This window comes from Hyperolius riggenbachi, chromosome 7, assembly GCF_040937935.1.
Source record: "Hyperolius riggenbachi isolate aHypRig1 chromosome 7, aHypRig1.pri, whole genome shotgun sequence".
In the NCBI taxonomy this organism is placed as follows: Eukaryota; Metazoa; Chordata; class Amphibia; order Anura; family Hyperoliidae; genus Hyperolius; species Hyperolius riggenbachi.
In genome coordinates, this window is record NC_090652.1 from 199,650,139 (window position 1) to 199,669,276 (window position 19,138).

At 42.7% G+C, this 19,138-nt stretch overlaps 1 protein-coding gene and 1 long non-coding RNA gene across 5 annotated transcripts in view; one reads left to right on the forward strand and one right to left on the reverse strand.

The window, feature by feature from the left end:
• NRP2 (neuropilin 2) overlaps positions 1–19,138 on the reverse strand; it is a 221,456-nt gene that overhangs the window by 60,429 nt on the left and 141,889 nt on the right. For 3 of the 4 annotated variants that reach the window (XM_068245003.1, XM_068245005.1, XM_068245006.1), the window contains exons 11-13: positions 16,323–16,427; positions 14,045–14,185; positions 1,920–2,185 (exon numbers count right to left, since the gene is read on the reverse strand). In XM_068245003.1, coding sequence (XP_068101104.1) covers positions 1,920–2,185; positions 14,045–14,185; positions 16,323–16,427 — 512 coding nt within the window. The remainder of the gene's footprint in view (positions 1–1,919; positions 2,186–14,044; positions 14,186–16,322; positions 16,428–19,138) is intronic. The other variant, XM_068245004.1, reaches the window with a different exon arrangement.
• LOC137524770 (uncharacterized) overlaps positions 1–19,138 on the forward strand; it is a 28,555-nt gene that overhangs the window by 2,805 nt on the left and 6,612 nt on the right. The gene's annotated exons all lie outside the window — the stretch shown is intronic.

Consider the following 19,138-nt stretch of genomic DNA (forward strand, 5'->3'; position numbering starts at 1 on the left):
CCTTTCTCCGCCTGCGCCACCACCAGGCACTTACAGTAACTCAGCTGACCCCATCTTTTTTTTCAGACACATCCTCGTCATTCGAATCACACACTTTGACTACATTCATAATAAACTTGTAACTAAATTTCAACAACTGCAATTAGAGTCTACCATTTTTACTAGACATCTCCATTTAAAGGAATACTATCGATACCCAAGTGTTCTAAAATGACAGTGTGCAAATAATGTCTAAGTAGCTGTGTAAACATTTTCCTACTTTTCATGTTAAATATCAGAGGCAAAAGCTGTAATTTATTGAGGGTAGGATTTAGGTATATTAGGACAAAACAATTGCAGAAGGGGTGTCTGCTTCAATGCACAGCCAGAGTTGCATATCAGACTACAGAAAGCAAATATCAAACATATCAAACTCTGAAAGCAAAAACAGTATGAAAGGCTGTAAGAATTAGTTACATTTCCTCTGCTCTCTTCAGACACTTCAGTCAGAAACACAGGACACAGGAGCTGCAGCTGTTGGGAGCTTTCTCTCTGTCACACACAGAGCTACACATAGAGGTAACTGATCAAGTGTGAGGGGAATCTCCCCTCTCCTCATAGCTCATTCAGCCGTCAGTTTTGGCGTCAGTAAAGTTTAAAGTATTTTGATAACAGTAAACAATGAAGTTGCTACTAAAATGTATACACCAGTACTTAGCAGCCAGGGATGCTCATCCGGATCCCAGGTACCCGGATAAACCCGGGTATCTGACCATTTTTACGCTATCCGGGTCGGATCCGGATACCTGGGCCACTATCCGGATAGCAGTATCCGGATTCTATCCGGATATCTGGCCGCATAATCCGGATACCCGCAGGTATCCGTCCAGATATCCGGATCCGGATAGTGTAACTAAGTAAGGAGATGATGTCATTCAGCCAATCAGAGGGCTCCCAGCAGAAGCCCTAGCAACCAATCACAGAGGGGAACCCTGGCTAGCCCCACCTGACCTCATTGAGCCAATCAGAGGCCTACCAGCCCAAAACACAATTGCACTGTCATTTTTTGGAGGCGTCTGGGCTGAAAACTGTCATGTCTCAGTTCTGCGATTGGACTTTGGACACAATGTGGGCTGCACGACCACTGTCTGGAACCTAGTCCTGATGTTAATTGACAGCTTTTTTTTTTTTTTTAATTTTATGTTAACAACATTTTTAATTAGTGTTTCCCTTTAAAAAAAACATGATGCTACATGCATCATTTACCCTAAAAACCCCTTTAAAAGTTATTTAAAGGGCACTTCTGGTTTTTCTATCCAGATACCCAAATAGGTCAGGTATCCGCGGGTAATGCGGCCGGATATCCGGATCCGATCCGGATAGCCGCAAGGTCGGATCCGGATATCCGAATCGGATCCGGATATCTGGGTACCCGGATCCGGATTCGGGCGGGTAATGAAAAGCACTACCCGAGCAACCCTGTTAGCAGCACTTCCCAAACAATTCCTGTGTCAATTGAAAGAAATATGTGAATCGATAGTATTCCTTTAAGTGAGATCCCTCCATGAAGTAAAATAAAGGATTTCTAAACAGTAGTGCATCACAGACAGTCGCATGATCTGCAGCACAAACTGCTTGATAAAACTACTATTGAAACACTGCTATTTGGACTCACTGTTTAATAACAGGACAGGAATGTGTAATGTTCTTTGTTTTCAAGTTTAAGTCACTTCGGTGTACTTTGTGATTTGGACAGTAAAGTTAACTTACACGGTTTCCTCAGAAAACAGATGAAATCAGATATTCAGAAAAGCAAAGTTAATTTGTCCAAAAAATATTCAGGTTGTACATACGTAGTACTATTAATGCTCAGCCTGAGAGAATGTTCAGGTTATACATAGTATGTAATGCTCAGACTGAGTGAACTGGGTATCGCTTACCTGGTAATCTCCCTCGTCACTTTGTAAGAGGATTCTGCCATCTTTCCATTCACCTCCTGGCTCTTCCCTTATTTTCCAAAGTAACTTAGTTTCCTGATTAGATTTCCTCAGCACCCGTATTGTTCCACTACTAAATCCTGAGGCCCGGTAACGAAACGCCAAGCAGAGGACACATCTTGGCTGATGCATTTTGGGACTAAGAAAACGTGCATGCTGCCCCTCTCTTCTCCCACTGCTGGGCAGGCGTAAATAGTTTTTGCTGCTTGCTGAAAAAAAAGTGAAAATAGCTGAAAACATCATCATTATTATTATTATTAATAATAAAATCAAATTAGACATTTATAGTACATTATTTTGGCATGGCATATCAATATACCACCAGCATACAGCAATAGCTCTACTATGAGGGCCCTTTCACACTGAGGCACTGCGTCGAGTTGCGGCAATCTGCATCGGCCCGGTTAAGTCATGTCATGTTAGTCTATGGCGATGTGTGGATTCTTAAAAAAAACACTGACGCAACGTTGTGGAACACATGAGGGAAAGTGTATTTAAACAATAAACGTATGCATACCCGAAGCAGGAAGTGATGGCAAGCGTGCATCATGTGCGTGTCACTTCTTGCTAGGCCGGTGGCCAGACAGGGGACGCTGCTCAATAGCGCAGTGTTCCCTAAAGGCGTACTTTTAACAGTGCGATGCAGTGCGTCGGGCGTGACGCATTGCTGGCGCTGGTTTCTGGTGTGAAACCAGTCTGAGGGTCATAGACCAAGGGCTATGTGACAAATATAGAGGTTTGTAACAGTAGCATACCACCCAAATATCTCTACTAAAGTTGCTCTTAGGCCTTTTTCAGACAGCTAAACTGCACACTAATGGAGCAATTCAGTGTCCTATCTACCGGCCATGAACACCATTCTGGTACAATTTAAATGCAGACAAACGGCATCATGTAGCATCATGCATGTCAGCACTTGACACAGGGTGGTGTTACAATGCAGCAGAGACATCATGCAACATATCACGTCAGTGCACCGTCATGGCCACACTCTGATTCCATGGTGGAACCACCTGTCCACAGCCAGTACTGAGCACTAACACATGCCCGGCCAGTGCACGAGAGCAGATGACAGGTGGTGAATTCATCACCTTCAGCTGTCTGTGTGAAAGAGGCCTTAATATTATCCAGTGGTGATTTGCTGACTGTGTCACACCAGCAGCATAGACTTGCTTCTCTGTCTGTAGCAGCAGATTTGCAGCTGTTGGATCAGTTATACAAATGTATGAAGCCTCAAATTGCTGCTGATGTGATATAACCAACAGCAATAGAAAAAGAAGGGACACCGAGAGCCCAATATAGTGTAGTAAGTTGGGTGATGGGTAAATGGAAAAGTATATGATAGATATACTCACAAGTCAGGGTTACCAATTAGGCAACCACTGTGTAGGCAGGTGAGGAGATTAGGCCTGTCCTCACTCAGGATTAAGGTCCGTACACACGCCGGACTGGAGGCAACGACGGGTCCGTCGTCACCTCCCGCTGGGTGGGCGTTCCAGCGACAGTCCGGCGTGTGTACAGTCTGTCGGCGGACTGATATGGCTGTTTCGGAGCGATCCGCGCTCTCTGTAGATTAGGAGAAGAAAGGGAATTCAACCCCTCCACCAGGGGTGGATGCTGATATTGTAAGGAGAACAGAGGCGCCAACAGAATAAAATATATCTAAAAACTTTAAACTTCCTCGGGAAATGGTGGTGGACCATTTCCCCGAAGCAGACATGATACTGCTGATGCGGCTCGATTGATAAGATCCGACAGGTCCGATCTCGCCACTGCTCGATTTCCAGCGAGCGGACAATAGCTGGGAATCGAGCGGAAGATAATCGGCACCGGCGGGGACGTGCGGGTATCGAATCCGACGCACACGCGGACGAGTGGGGATGCGGAAGAGGCGATCCGGCGGCTAATCGAGCTGCCGGATCGCTCCGTCTAGATTAGGCTTTAGAAATCACTCCCTGTGGCTTTCTCACTAGTGATGTGAACAATGGCTGTTCTCTGACCAGTGTCATCTGTGCTCTGCTTATGTTCACTGTGTGTAATTTCTCACTGGAAGATAGTTGGCTGGTGTTAGATGGCATATTTATGGACTGCAGGTAGCAGTTCTGCACTGCACTGAACTCAGGGTGTGAAACTCAATCACGTAATAGGGCAAAATTGAAAACATAGTCACGGGCAAAATTGTTAATAAAGTTTTACAGTCTATAGTGGCAGAACTATAGTGACTATGGGGGCCTTGCTCCTACCCCTTCTGAAGATTAGTGCAGTGGAGCAGTTAAATATATACCTGTTCCAGTGCTTGGGGTCTCTTCTGATCTTTCTGACAGTCATGCATACTTCTGGCTCCAAATGCATGTCATATCTCGTGAGCAGAAGCTGGAGGTATGGAAGCACAGAGCATGCAGCTGCCGGAAAGAAAAGAGACCCAATGCATTGCTGGAGCAGGTAAATATCATGGTGGACACTAATGATCCAAACTTTTTCATTCAATTTTACCAAATCTATGTAGTATACGGGTAAACTGAATAAAAATACTGAATGGATAAATTAGGCAGTCCCTTATATTACATAGAAATTGTAGGATTGGATGAAAAAGATTGGATCATTAGTGGCCACTTCTACACTACTCTGCTGCCCTACTCTGCAATGTGGGGAGAGGGTATGGGTGGGGGGAGGTGTGCGTTTTATCAGCCACACAAGGGGGTTTTGATCCCAGGAGGGGGCCCTATGCTCATTTTGCTGTGGGATCCTGTGGGTTATTCCTGCGCCCCGGTGCAAACTGAAAAAGTTTTAACGAGAAACACTGTCACTGGCGTGCTCCTCTGGATGGGAAGGCAGCGTGCTGTCGTTCTTTCACTGCTTACAATGCTACACATTAGAAGCTCTCGTAGGCCACATAAAATGGCTAGGAGGGCACCATTTGGCCTGAGGGTGTTGAGTTTGACACAGGTGGTCTAGATGCAAGAAGTGTGGCTTTGCAACTCTGTTGCTGTTGTCTGTCACCTGAATTGCAGTTATCGTATTTTTCGGAATATAAGACGCTCCGGCATATAAGACGCACCTAGATTTAGAGGGCAAAAATCAGGAAAAAATAAAAATAAACTAAACCTAGGTGCGGTCTATGGTGCAGGGGCTTCTTATGGACCTCTAACTCCCCCAAAACTGTCTTTATCTAAGCTACACTGCCCATCTATACTAACACCTGCTACACTACACTTCACTTCACTTCACCCCTGCTGCCCCCATCAACTACACATTACTTCACTAACCCCTACTACAACTACACTACACTACACTACACTATACTACACTTCCCTCACTAACACCTGCAGCCAACCCAAACTACACTACACTTCACTAAGTAATCCCTTCAGCCAACCCAAACAACACTACACTACACCCCTGCTGCATCTCACCTGATCCTGTCGCCGCGATCCTCCCCTCCTCCATCTGCCTGTCATCACCCGAGAGTCGCAGCAGCCGTCATCTGAGGGTCCCATTAGGTGTCATCAGAGGGTCCAGCAATCCCATCCAGTATCCCCGCTCTTTAAGTGTCCAGGTTGCCGGATCCTCTTCGCTGCAGTCATGCTTGTATGCAGCCTCGGGGTGATCACGCGGTGATTACGCGCTGCCGGGGCCGCCTTCCTCCATAGTTACAGCGTCCTCTTCTTAGATACAGTGCCCCGTTCTGCACGTGCGCCTGACGTCATGCATGACCCCGGCGCACATGCGCCGCTCGTCACACAGAAGGGGGCACTGTATCTAAGAAGAGGACGCCGTAACTATGGAGGAAGGCGGCCCCGGCAGCGCGTAATCACCGCGAGCCTGCATTCAAGCATGACTGCAGTGAAGAGGAGCCGGCGACTTGGACACTTAAAGAGCGGGGAGCAGTCGGGGATACTGGATGGGATTGCTGGACCCTCTGATGACGGCTGCTGCGACATTGGATGACGGCGGACAGACGAAGGAGGCTAGGATCGCGGCGGCAGGATCCGGTAAGTATGTTATGGGGCGAAAATACCGTACCTTTGGAATATAAGACGCATCCACTTTTTCCCCCCAGTTTTGGGGAAGAAAAAGTGCGTCTTATATTCCGAAAAAATACGGTACTCAGCTACATATTGTAGCCACCTACAGCAGTAACTGTGCTAGACACAAACGCTGTGTTGAAAATCACTTAGCTTGCATATATGGGCAGTTCAGCTGCACTTGAGACACATTTCAGCTATATTTTTCGCTGCATTGCAGATTTCCAAACATAGCATGTTCTATTCTGCCAAGTTTACATTCTGCGTTTGCAGTGGTAAATGTGGTATGAACCTGGTACAGATGCAATGTGTTTGCATATCACAATTGAATCTGAGCTGCGTTCAGTGTACATGTTACGGCCAGGAGGAACCCGAAGTTTGGCCACTTCTAGTTCTGGCCGGCCACTTCGGGTTCTGGCCGGCCAATTCGCGAAGTGCCCGCTGCGCTGCGGCCAATGTTAGAAACGATCGTTTACTCTGATATGAATGTATCTTCTGGCCGCAGCGCAGCGGCCAAACGTATTAATTTGTTGCAATTTTTAAGCCGGCGGCAATGTAACGATTTCAAGCCGCCGGCTTTTTCATCTGCCTCATCTCTCTCCCTCTCTCTTCTTATGGGCAGCCGGGCGGGACACGCGTGTCCTCCGGAGTCGTTCGTCGCGCAGGGAAGCCTGCTGGTTCTTGCAGAGCGGTGCTGGCAGAAGCAATGTCTGCAGCCTCCCCGCTCTGCTGCCCCTGCTGCGACGAACGACTCCCGGGGGACTCGCGGTCCCCCCCCCCCCCCCCCCCCCCCCCCCCACCCCCCCCCGCCGGCTGGCCATAAGAAGAGAGAGGGAGAGAGATGAGGCAGATGAAAAAGCCGGCGGCTTGAATCGTTACATTGCCGCCGGCTTAAAAATTGCAACAAATTAATACGTTTGGACGCTGCGCTGCGGCCAGAAGATACATTCATATCAGAGTAAACGATCCGTTTCTAACATTGGCCGCAGCGCAGCGGGCACTTCGCGAATTGGCCGGCCAGAACCCGAAGTGGCGGCCCAGAACTAGAAGTGGCCAAACTCGGGTTCTGGCCGTAACATACACAAGCAATTAGTATCAAAGGTTGTACACCACCACAATGTGTAATAGTGCCACTTTTTGCCCATCTTGAAAATCTTCAAAAACAGATTTCCATAACTAAAAAGAAGGTATGCAATCTTCACTTTATAGTCACAAGTTCTCAGTGCCAGTGCTGTCTCCTCCCCATTTTTAATAGAATACAGATACATCTACTATTCTTCACAGCCATGTGACCACTGTGGGAATTCTTGGTCCCCCAGCATGAAAAGCATTGACAAGGCCTATGACAAATCTTTCTTTCCAGGCACAGTTTTGATGCATGAAAGCAGCATCTGTGAACAACCATGAACACTGTGCTTTCTGTTCTGTGACACTCTATACTCAACATAACTGTCATGGGTGCAGAGTACAAAAAAAAAACTACAAAGAATGATAAGAGATTAACTTGTCAAAGAATTGCCAGACAGTAACTCTTTCATTTGCAATGCAAATATGAAATACATATGGTAGCAAAAAGTTTAGCAATGTTGCCCTATAACAATATTCTGCATATACCAGTAGATTCTTAAACTATTGTCACATACTACAGTTTTCAGTGGTATAACAATGTCCTGGGTTTACTATATGTTGGCAAATGATATTTGTAAGTACAGATGGTCAGTGAGATGCAAAGAATTCTGGCTTGTGTGCAAATTTGATCCAAATTGAATGTCTTGGCCACAGAAGACCTACATGTGGTGTTCACCATGCACTGTACATTGCCATGGATGTAAGGAAGCATTGTCTGAATTGTCCTGCCATGTCTGCATAAGGACAGCTGTCAGTAGACTGAACTCACCTCCCAGGTGCCCACTACCCAGCTGTAAAAACATACACATGCTTTGCTAAAATATATATGTGATTTTATTTGGGGCCTTCAACTGGTTTTCTACTCAGGGCCCATTTTTTGTAGAACTGACCCTATGGACTTGGGCACAAGTAACTATACATGCATGTGCTACTAGACCTGCAGGCTAGACAGCTGACTGTAGTGATCATTATGGCAGCTCTTTTGACCAGTAATTTGAGCCTGACTCTGGCTTCTCAAAAAACCTTGTCCACAATTGGACTCGCTTCAGCTTGACTTTCGGGTAAGTATATCAGATTGTTTGCGCTCCTGATGCTGAATTCTGCTACATTTAACCTCATTTTAGCTTACATATCTGGTATTTTGCTAAGGTTTTCTGAACTTATCTAGCTGATTGTTGCTGATTTACCTCGTCCACCTCTTTAGCCCTGTTTAGGAAGGTATCAGGGACTTCACCCTACACTAAATGCAAGCCCAGAGTGAGTGTGTAGAGAATAGGCTTCATGGGATTGCATTGGCATTACTACATATATGCATATATACTATATGATTTTGCTTATGATGTGAATATACCTGCTTTTTATTTGGTGCTGTTTTCCCTCCTTTACTTTACATGGCTGGTTCTGTTGCTGGTGAGCTTAACTCTTAACTAAGGCTTTTGTTGCTGTGTGAAAAGATGCAACACTCAGGTTTGATTGGCAGCTATCAGAGGGACTGGGGTTTCCTGGCATCAAATTGACTTTCTGGTGACTCCTTATCTCAGGTGATGCCTGCCTTGTTCTCAGTTTTTTCATGTAAGCTGATGTCCCCTTCCCACCCTTGAACTTTTAACTGTCCTAGATTATTGACTTTATTGCGGATTAAAGTTTCCATAATGGTGGGTGGTCAATTTACTGAACTGTCTGTTATTCATATTTTGAGGCTGGTTGCACACCTAATATTACTGGTGCGTTGTTGCAGAAATCAGCCTTCATATGACCCTGCACCACTGTGGCACCACCTTCCCCCAGCTAATGACATACTCCCTGCTGGGCAGGAAGTACATCACTGGGATTTTTGTCTGTCACATCCCACTGTACTCCCGTCTTGCACACTGCCTGCATTGCCCACTGACTTATATTATTGCATAATGTGTAGGTACGGATCATGTGGCTGCTGATGCAGCCTTTGCATCAGCATTGGGGCATGCCATATCGCATTGTGTGAAGTGTGCTAGTCTCCATAGATTTGGCCATTTCATCAGGGAAGCGGCAGGGAAGACTAACGGTTTGTTAAAAAGAATGTTTAATCACTGGTGTATGCAAATAAAGTTGTTCACTGGTTTATTGATAAATATGAATACAGTAATTTTTGAAACCCCAATACATTTTGCCTAAGGACATTTTAGAATCAATTAGGGTGTGTTTTCATCTATTATGATTTATAGTTATGGTAAGTTGGGAAACTTTCTGAATTGCTACATACAATCTCATGTCATCAACACAACATCCTAACCATGAGAGGCTTTGGAGAAAATCTAACAGATACTCACTCTCTGCACCACATTTCAAGCAGCATCAATGTAATATGCTAGCACCTGTCAGCACCCTGCTGCTCAGTCTCCCACTGACAGGGTCAAAACCTCCTCCTGACATAACTGAAGTCACAGAATTCAATAAAAACTTTTTTTTTTAAGTTTATTTTTACATAGCTACCAACTGTACCTTTTTCAGAGGGACAATCCCTGTTTGGGAACCAAATCCTTCTGTCCCCTTTCTTTCCTCCATTATCCCACTTTCATGACTGATGAACAGAGCTATGTTTTCTACTGAAAATGCCCTGATTTGACTCTGAACTTTACTCTCATCTTTTAAATGTATATATTTCTTATTTTCAAATAATAATATGAAGGAATACTATTGAAAGGATTAATGTGATTTAATTTATAAAACAATGTGTTTTGTTCGTGCATTCGTTGTGGTATACATGACAAGGGGTGTGGTAAGGGTGTTATAAGTGGTGGGGCAGAGGCAAGTATTAAAGGTGTCTTGCTTATTTCAAAAAGTTGGGGAGTATGTGCTTACCTGTTAGGGTATGTAATGATTCTTTCCTCAAATTCACCTTGACCATTCTCTCCTTGCATCCACACAGACTTGCCCCAATGCAAGTCTGGCACTGATGTGATCACAGCAGCACTGGTAGCAGTGGGAAAAGGTTTTATGGGTGCAAGGAGAGGATGAGGTAAACATAAAACTGGTGCAATGATTACCTGCATACGCTACAATGGTGCAATAGCCACGTCGGGGCTCAGAGGGCCTAAGAACAAGGACAGGCCCTTGCTCTCCTGATAGTTACACCACTGAAGGAGACTCACTAGATACAGAAATGTAGGCTCTACTCAGAGAAATCCATAAAATCTGCAGTTCCTGGCAGGGGCATAGCAATAGGGGTTGCAGAGGTAGCCACCACATCGGGGCCCTTGGGCCAGAGGGGCCCCGAAGGGCCCTCCCTCAACTACAGTATAGGCTCTCTATTGGTCTTGTTCTCATAATAATCACTTCTATAGATACTTTGAATAGTGGTAATCATTAACAAACTGTTCCCCATCCTCTTCTTGTACCTCTAACACTGTAGTTGTCATTGGCAGGTTTTGGTGTGTCATATCAATTGTTATGTATAGAGTGCATTGTAAAACTTGCATCGGGGCCCACAGCTCCTTAGCTACGCCACTGGTTCATTATTCATTGTAATGCACAGTGGAACACTTTTGTAATTGTTCAGCCTTTGTATTTACACTAACAACATATCCATGTTATGCCCAGGAGTGGATGAAACTAAAAGCATAAGACTTGATATTTTCACTGGACTTGCATTCACTGGACTCTATCAGTTACGCCTGCAGGCAATGTAATGTGCATATAATTTACCCTGCAGCATTCTAGCTTCTCACATTATATAACATCTTACAAACTAACTTATTAATATACATTATTCTAACTTTCCCAAACGTTCTACATTAACATAGGCAGCACTGACTTTGTACAGAGAAAATGAGTAAACTGAAATTAAAGTAACAATTACCAGCCCGTCATTAGGTTTATCTGTGGTGTTCTAGCATGAAACAGCTGCCTTGCTCATGGCACAGAAAAGGTTAACAAAATAACAGGCAGTTATTATATCTCTGGGGAGAGGAAATGAAAAGCGAAATGCAGCATAGGTTATAAAAATAGGTCCTTCCCTTCATGCAGAAGGCTCATTATATTAATTAAACATTATTAGGCAGATGTAGATGGGCAGGCAGTGATTTCTACAGAGACTATTGGTAAGTGTTCTCTGTGTTGCTGTAAGCACCTATTCACTGCACAGGGGTTTGTTCCAAAATGGATTGCTGACCTCTTTAACATTGGAAGAATACTTCAAAAGACATCTATCATGCCTGGAAATATAAAATACTGTTTTCTATGTTTTCCCTCAAACTCCTGCAGTTTTTGCTTTAATGAACAGCCAATATTTCTGAGTTCCTGTGAGATTTAAAGATTTCTGTGATCTAATTTGTAGGTAAGAGAGAAAATCATTTTTTAAAGAGAATCTGTTATTTTTTTTTTTGGAATCAAAAAGTGACTAGTGTACCCCGTACTGTGGAAGAAATCACCTGATGCTTAACTTGTTTTTGAAAACATACTAAAAGACTAATTGCCTGCCTGGCATGGTGATCTTTTGGCTTTACAAGTTTGGAACTAGTTTAGTAAGAGTTAGGCCAAGTGGGCTGAAAAAGAATGATCTGCTTGTTTTTTGCTCCCCCCCCAGTCAGTGATCCAGCGAGTATGAGAGTGCTTCACTCACAATAAATTCCCGTTTGCCACATGATATTATTTTAGTTTTTCTTCTCTTTGAAAATAAACAATGTAACCCTCAGATACAAGGGGTTAAAGTGGTCCATAGCTCTAAAAATAAATTAACTTCACAGATAGACTAGCTACTATTAAAGTAGAATGAAAAAAAAATGAATTCTCAAGTTTTACAGACAAAAACATCAATCAAATAAAAAAAAGTGGAACAAAGCGTGGAACAATTGCTACAGGGGGGAGGGGAGAGGACAGCACAGTGCACGCTGGAGTGGCATCTGGGGAGAGGGTAAGGAGGGGAACAACGCGCTTGGCCATTGCTGTCCTAGCACCTCTGCTATGTGAAATGTTTCAGTGACCACGGCCTAGATGGCCCCAAATTGTAACCTCAGAGATCTGTCTAGTGGTCTAATTCTACATGTCAACGCACTGCCAATACAATTCTATGAGCCTGTCCACGGTATTGCATTGAAACAAATCGCATTATTATATATCATTGCATGCAGGCTTTGCATTTAAGTCTATGTCCAGTCTCCATTGCAGTTCACACTTCTTTTAACGCATGGATAATGCAACTGACCACTGTGAGTCCAGCCTGAAAGCATTAAACCAATCCACCATACAATATTCATTTCTTTCTAAAAACTGATCACAACTTCCACTGTAGCTGATAGATCAAAAGCTTGTAAAATTTGATCAATTTTTATCCAGTTTAAAAAAAACACGCATTTTTTTAATTAAAAAATATGGGGAATGTAAATGTTTTGGCTGAAACATGTATAGCCACCTTTAAAAGACAAATGTACGAGAGGAATATTGAGGCTGGTATATTTATTTCTTTTAAACAAAACCAGTTGCCTGGCAGCCCTGCTGGTCTATTTGGCTGCAGTATTGTCTGAATCACACTAGAAACAAGCATGCAGATAATCTTGTCAGATCTGACAATAATGTCAGAAACACTTGATAGGCTGCATGCTTGTTCAGGGTCTATGGCTAAAACTATTAGGGCCCGTTTCCACTAGTGCGGTGCGAATCGCCGGGATTCCACCGCTGACGAAATCGCATGCGGATGCGATTCCGCGTGCGTTTTTGCCGCGATTTCGCATGTGATTTCGCATAGGCAGAGTATATGCAAATTTAACCATGTCACTGCCTGGTTCAATTTACATTACTTTTCATCCGAATTCGCACGCGAAATCACGTCAAAATTACTTAAATACATAGCCTGCGAATCGCCTGCATTCCTCATGCAGGCGAATTCTGCAGGCTCTACCGTGCAGAAAAATCCTGCACAGAAAAACGCAGGAAAAAACTGACAAGTGGAAACAGGGCCATCCACTTGTATTGGTTATGCGAATCCGCATGCAGAGAACGCATGCGGATTCGCTCTAGTAGAAACGGGCCCTTAGAGGCAGAGGATGAGCAGGATAGCCAGGCAACTGGTATTGTTTAAAACAAAATAAATATGGCAGCCCCCATGTCCCTCTCGCTACAGTTGTCCTTTGAGATAAGCTATAGTGACCAAAACTGGATACGGGTACAGACTAAACTGTCACCAATACTACATGACTGGTCAATTGAAACAGCTTAATAAGGGAGAAAGGGGAAGGCATAGTGTACACTCAGGCCGGAGTCTCACTCCATACACTCACTCCGTACATACTCCATACGAAAAAGCCAATTTAAAGTAAAGAGAAATAGCACTGAGGTCAGGTATGAAGTGACCAATGAAAGTACATAGGGCTTGATTCACTAAGTGGCGCTAAGTATTAGCGCGGACTGAAAAGCCACTCAGTGCCCGAAATGTAGCTTTGCGGGCACTAATAGCTGCGCAGAGCTACATCGCGCATAACCCAGGGCAGTGTGCGCAGAACCATTAATAGTGCACGCACCCGTTGCGATGAAAACGGCGCATCGGGTGCCCCCAAAACGGCGCATCATTGCGCCGCCTCGGGGGCACCCGATGCGCCGTTTTCGTTGCATCGGGTGCAGCGTTTACAGGGCAACAGGTGCAACGTTATCGTCGTACCATGCACTATTAACAGATGCGCGCGCACTGCACTGGGCTGTGCGATGTGTGGGCACAAACCACTTAACTCCAGGTTTGTGCCCACTAGGTCTTTAGGCACACTAACCAGCTTAGTGCTGGTTAGTGAATCAAGGCCTTAATGCTTTCACAGGTTTTTTTTTTTATTCACAGAATTTGGATGCCGGTTCACATAAAGTTCAACTGAATAATAAAGCACATTCAGTTATATCTATATCTCTTCCACAAAATTTCAGTGAAAATATAATTGTATTTTTTTCTCTTACCTGGACCAGAGCCACTATGTCCTATCCATGGACTATTGGGGTGGAAGGACCATGTGAAATCAGCCTCAATATCATGTGCCCAGCTGCACACATCTTCTGAATGGTCAAAATTGCAGTTAAATCCTGGTGGGACCTGGCAATCTATAAGATAGGAAAACCAAAATTAAGAAGATGTCAGTGATGTTATCCTCACTTCACTCTGTGTAAGCCCTCTTTTTTTCACCATATTTAAATTGCTAAAGCTGTGTGGTGAATAAAATCCCTGTGTTCTGGGATTTTTTAAGTTGGACCACATTTTAAATTTGACCTTAGTTTTGATAGACTAAAGCCCACCTAATCCTACCAACAAAACAAGGATAGAAAGAAGACTGAGAGCCTAGAGGCACAAATAATCAGTCTGAGTCTTTCATACAAAACTATAAACAATGACTTCTCAATGTATAATCAGAGATCTGTCTGGAGACACAGCTACCTGCTCACTTCTATATGTATAAGAATATTACTCAAGCATACATGCTAGATGGATACAAATTCCTGGGGTATTGCATTGCTCATGTCGTAGTTCAATAGTCATACATGGCAAAAATAATAGAAAAATATTACTTATTCTAAAATCATCAGTAATCTTAAAATGTACCAGAGATCTTAAAATAGTAAAAAAATGATGCTTACCAGGGGCTTCCTCCAGCCCCATAAACACACGTGAGTCCCTTGGAGTCCTCCCGAGGTCTGCCATGTAGCTGTGATGAGCCCCAGTAACTGGCTCAGTAGTGTCCAGTCTGGGTCTTTTGTGCATGCGCAGAAGACCCAGACTAGATTATATTCCAGCATTACCTCTTTATATTCCAGTATTACCTCTATGCCACCACTATGGTGTTCACAAATGTTTAAGAAAAGGGAGAGATATATGAAGACTGGTAAGGGAAAGAGATATATGTATTGCTATTTATTACCTTACATTAGCACCTTCAGGAGATCCATAAAAAGTGCAGGATTGTTTAAAGAGAGTCTAAAGTGTATTTTTTTTTTTTTTGCCTCTTTTTATTGTGCATCCATCATCAGCAATAACATCCAAGCTGTTTTGCTGCATCCCCGAAACAGAACGAGTGTCATATCCCCACAAATGCCCTAAATAGATTCTGTTTTTTAGATTCAGAATTTTTCTTCCTGGAAGAGGCAGAGCTGTGCACAGTAGCTCTGCCTCTTCTCCAGTCAATCTCTGACGATCTCCGCCTCTCCACGCCCCTCTCAGTCTTCTTTCACTGATAGGGGTGGGGAGAGGTGGAGATCGGCAGAGATTGACTGGAGAAGAGGCAGAGCTACTGCGCACAGCTCTGCCTCTTCCTGTCTCTTCATGGCAACACAATTTACGACCTGCCAAGTCGTGTATTTTAGCAAGGGTGATTTAGGGGTAAAAAATAACTCATTCTGCCATGGGAATGCAGCGAATCAGCATGGAATTTAATGAAGAACATGCGCATATATGAATATAAGGTAAAAAACACTTCAGCGTCTCTTTAATGGTGCCTATGTAAGGTAATAAATAGCATCTATATTTCTTTCTCTGCTTTGCTCAGCTACAATATAAATCCTTACTGCCCCTGCTACATACAACTACTTCGTACAACAGTTGTCTTATATGTTGAGCACATGGAAGGTAATTTCTGCTTGTTTGGACCCAGAAAAGTGGGCAGGGTTTCTGTATTATTTTTTCATATAGTTTCTTCATTGCATGGTAGAATTTTAACTTGTGCATGCAGCAACACACTTGGCTCACACAAATTCGTTTTTGAAAGATTTCCTGAGTCCTTGCAGGGATAACTAACTAATATGAAATCACATCTCTTTTTAGTACAAGACTGCTTCAGTACCTCCTGATTTAATGGCCATTTTTAATAATGTTAAATTACAAAATAGACTTGCACGGCACCAATTTTTGTTTATGGCAATTGCATTATTTATTATTGAAGAATGTGGATTCTCCCTTTCAATGACTTAAATGGTTTACCAAACCCCAGTGAGATGCATGAATTTATTGTGAGCTGCCATTTCAACTGGATACTATACAGGCAAGATATTCGTTTTCATGTGACAATGGCACAATAGCTAAGAATCCATTTTTCTTTAAATCCTATTATAATGGATTGCTGCAATCTAGTTTATATTGTGCAATGAGATTGCTAGATATTATTCCCAAAATATTAGATTTAATGAAAATATATGAAAATAAAAACTCAATAGTCAGTTAGTCATGCTACAAGCACACTCCACGGTTTACCTTCAGTACCTGCGGATTCACTTGTCTCCACTTCCTCCACTATCTGTGTTGTCGTTTCCTCTATCTTTAGCGTAGGTTTCACTGTCTCTGAGGTAGGTTTGGTTTCTGTCAAAGAGAAAATAAGATGTGATGGGTATTGTTTCAGAGATATGATCTGGTTAACAACATTTACAAATTATATCAAAATGCAAGCACAATGAAAACTCATTTGATTTGTCCTTAAACAGCCTGAGGGGCAACATTTTCCGACAACTGAACCTCATTAATGTTGTTAAATACCATTTTTCGCATAAATGGCCCTATGTGTACTGTATAGAGTTTACAAGACAACAACTGCTGCTCCTACGTAGCCACTTATCCATTTGTTTCACTGAAGACATCAAAGGCCATGAGCTTTGAAGCCGCTTTCTACTATTACATCCCTTACATAACAGGGCTGAAGTCTGAAGACTTTCTTTCATACTGTTTATTGTTTCCAACAGAAATAATGAAATCAGGATCTTGGATTAGTTTTAGCTGCATGCCAAACCCTTTAAAAAAAGAATCAGTAATGTCTGATTCCTGAAACTTTGTGTAGTATGTTTAAGTGCTAATTGTTTTTCCTCTGATACTCCAAAGCACTGTGCATTGGTATGGAAGGGATTAATCCCCATTTTCATTGCACTATTACATACATCCATGTGTTGCGCGCAAAGAAAAAAAAGAAAAAAGAAAGAAACAACTGGAATACAAGTTGGATCTGAATGGAAGGAAAACCTGCCAAAATCTGATGTAAAGATAACTTGCTTTTTCTAAAGAAGAAAAGAACAGAAACAGAGAAAGGAACAGGACGCTTTGATCATCGCTCCCCTTTTAGTAAGAAGTTTTGATTTTAACTAACAGTAGATCTGAGTCTTTGTTCTAGGTTGCAGGACTGCTGTTTGCACTGGATGTGAAAAACTGATCCCATACTATAAAAGGTAATGTATTTATACCACAGTCAGGATTAGCACATGATTCTTTTAGTGCCAGGTTGCTGATTTTTAAAGCAGCCATAGCTCTGCCAGATGCCTATACAAGCTTACTCTAACAGGGTTTGTGCCGTACCCAAAGCATTATAAATATCTTCTCTCCCATCAGTGATACAAGTAAAAGAGACCAGGGAATCAGTGAAATAGAGAGAGAGAGAAAATCCTATCTTAACAGCCTGCAATTACATTCCACATATATTCCACATAAAGGACTAGACGTGAAAAAAGAAAAAGATGTCAGTTGAAAGGACAAGAGATTAGCATAATATATACAGTATCCATGCTGCCTGCTACTTCCACACACCGCCTTAAGGAATTATTGGATGGTGCACTTATAAAAGGAATTTTGTGACTGTGAAATGCTCCACCGCAGAATAATATATCAGGCTTGTGTGCACCTCCAGACTCTCTCGGATGACTCATCTGGGAAAACTTAAACAACACAATCAGGTTCTGGAATCTGTTTCTTGTAAGCTTGAGTATGGAATCTTCTGTCCTCCTTAGCCCTTCATCCTATCCTATGTTTTCAGCTAGGGAATTTAGAAAATGCCCAGAACCATTCCTTGCATCATGTCAGTCAGTTACCTTAAAAGTTGATCTAACCAGCTGTTAAAGAATATTAAAAATGAAGGCGTATAAGCACAATGCATGCCCTATTACAAAGTACAGATTCTGCACCATATAAGGGGCCCGAATCACTTGAAGGTTATAGAAAAAAAAAACTTACTTGAAGTGGAGTGAAGTGAAGTGGTCCTCCTCCTTTTGTGTCCTACCTGATCATGCGCCTCCATTACTGTGAACCCATGCTATGCATCTGAGTGAACCTAACTTGCCTAATCTCCATGCTCCCCTCCAGTGACTAAGCATTAACTTGTACTCATGCTGTGCTGCATGATCTGGTCTTTCTTGTATTCAGGTATTGTCATTTTGCTGTATGTCAGCCCTAAATATTGTCTGTAACCTAAACTAATGTCCAGCACTGCGTAATATGTTGGCGCTTTATAAATACAATAAATAAATAAGTGGAGAAACTTTGGCTTTTTGGCTTTGTGTCACACACAGTTAAATGGCTAATTCAACTGTCAAATTAATGCTTGCAATCTTGAGTTCTAACTCGCCTGGTGCATTAATATAATTGGCCTAAGAGTTAAGACAATGATTTTAGGTGTATTGATGAGCAGTCATTACCACCTTTGTAGGGCTTTCTTCAGCACCATGCAGAATTTATCGCCTACCACTTTACTGTTTCTATATATGTATATATATATATATATATATATATATATATATATATATATATATATATATATATATATAGTACATACACAAACCTACCTGGTCTTTGTCACAATGGTTCTCTGCAAAAATGGGAACAGTAATCATTCCTCCACCTTTGTAAAGCACTCTTGTCTATGCCAAGTATGGGGGCACATTATTTCCTCCCACAATCCATATATCCTTTTAAAGAGGGATTGGATGCTTTCCTTGTGTTGAAGGGCATCCATGGCTATAATCACTCAGTAGTTCTCGAGAGAGTGGATCCTGGGATTTATCTCTGACTGCCATCTGGAGTTGGGAAGGAATTTTTCCCTTTTAAGGATAATTGGCTCAGGCCTTGTAAGGTTTTTCAACTTCCCCTGGATCAACTGGGATGTTTTTTTGGTTGTTTGTTTTTTGTTGAGAGTTATGACGGGATTGGACAGCTCATAGACTGCCATTCAGTCAAACCAATTCATTGCAAAATAAAAATAATATTAAAATAATACAAAATGTTCAAAGTATGGTATATTCCCTACATTGTGCATT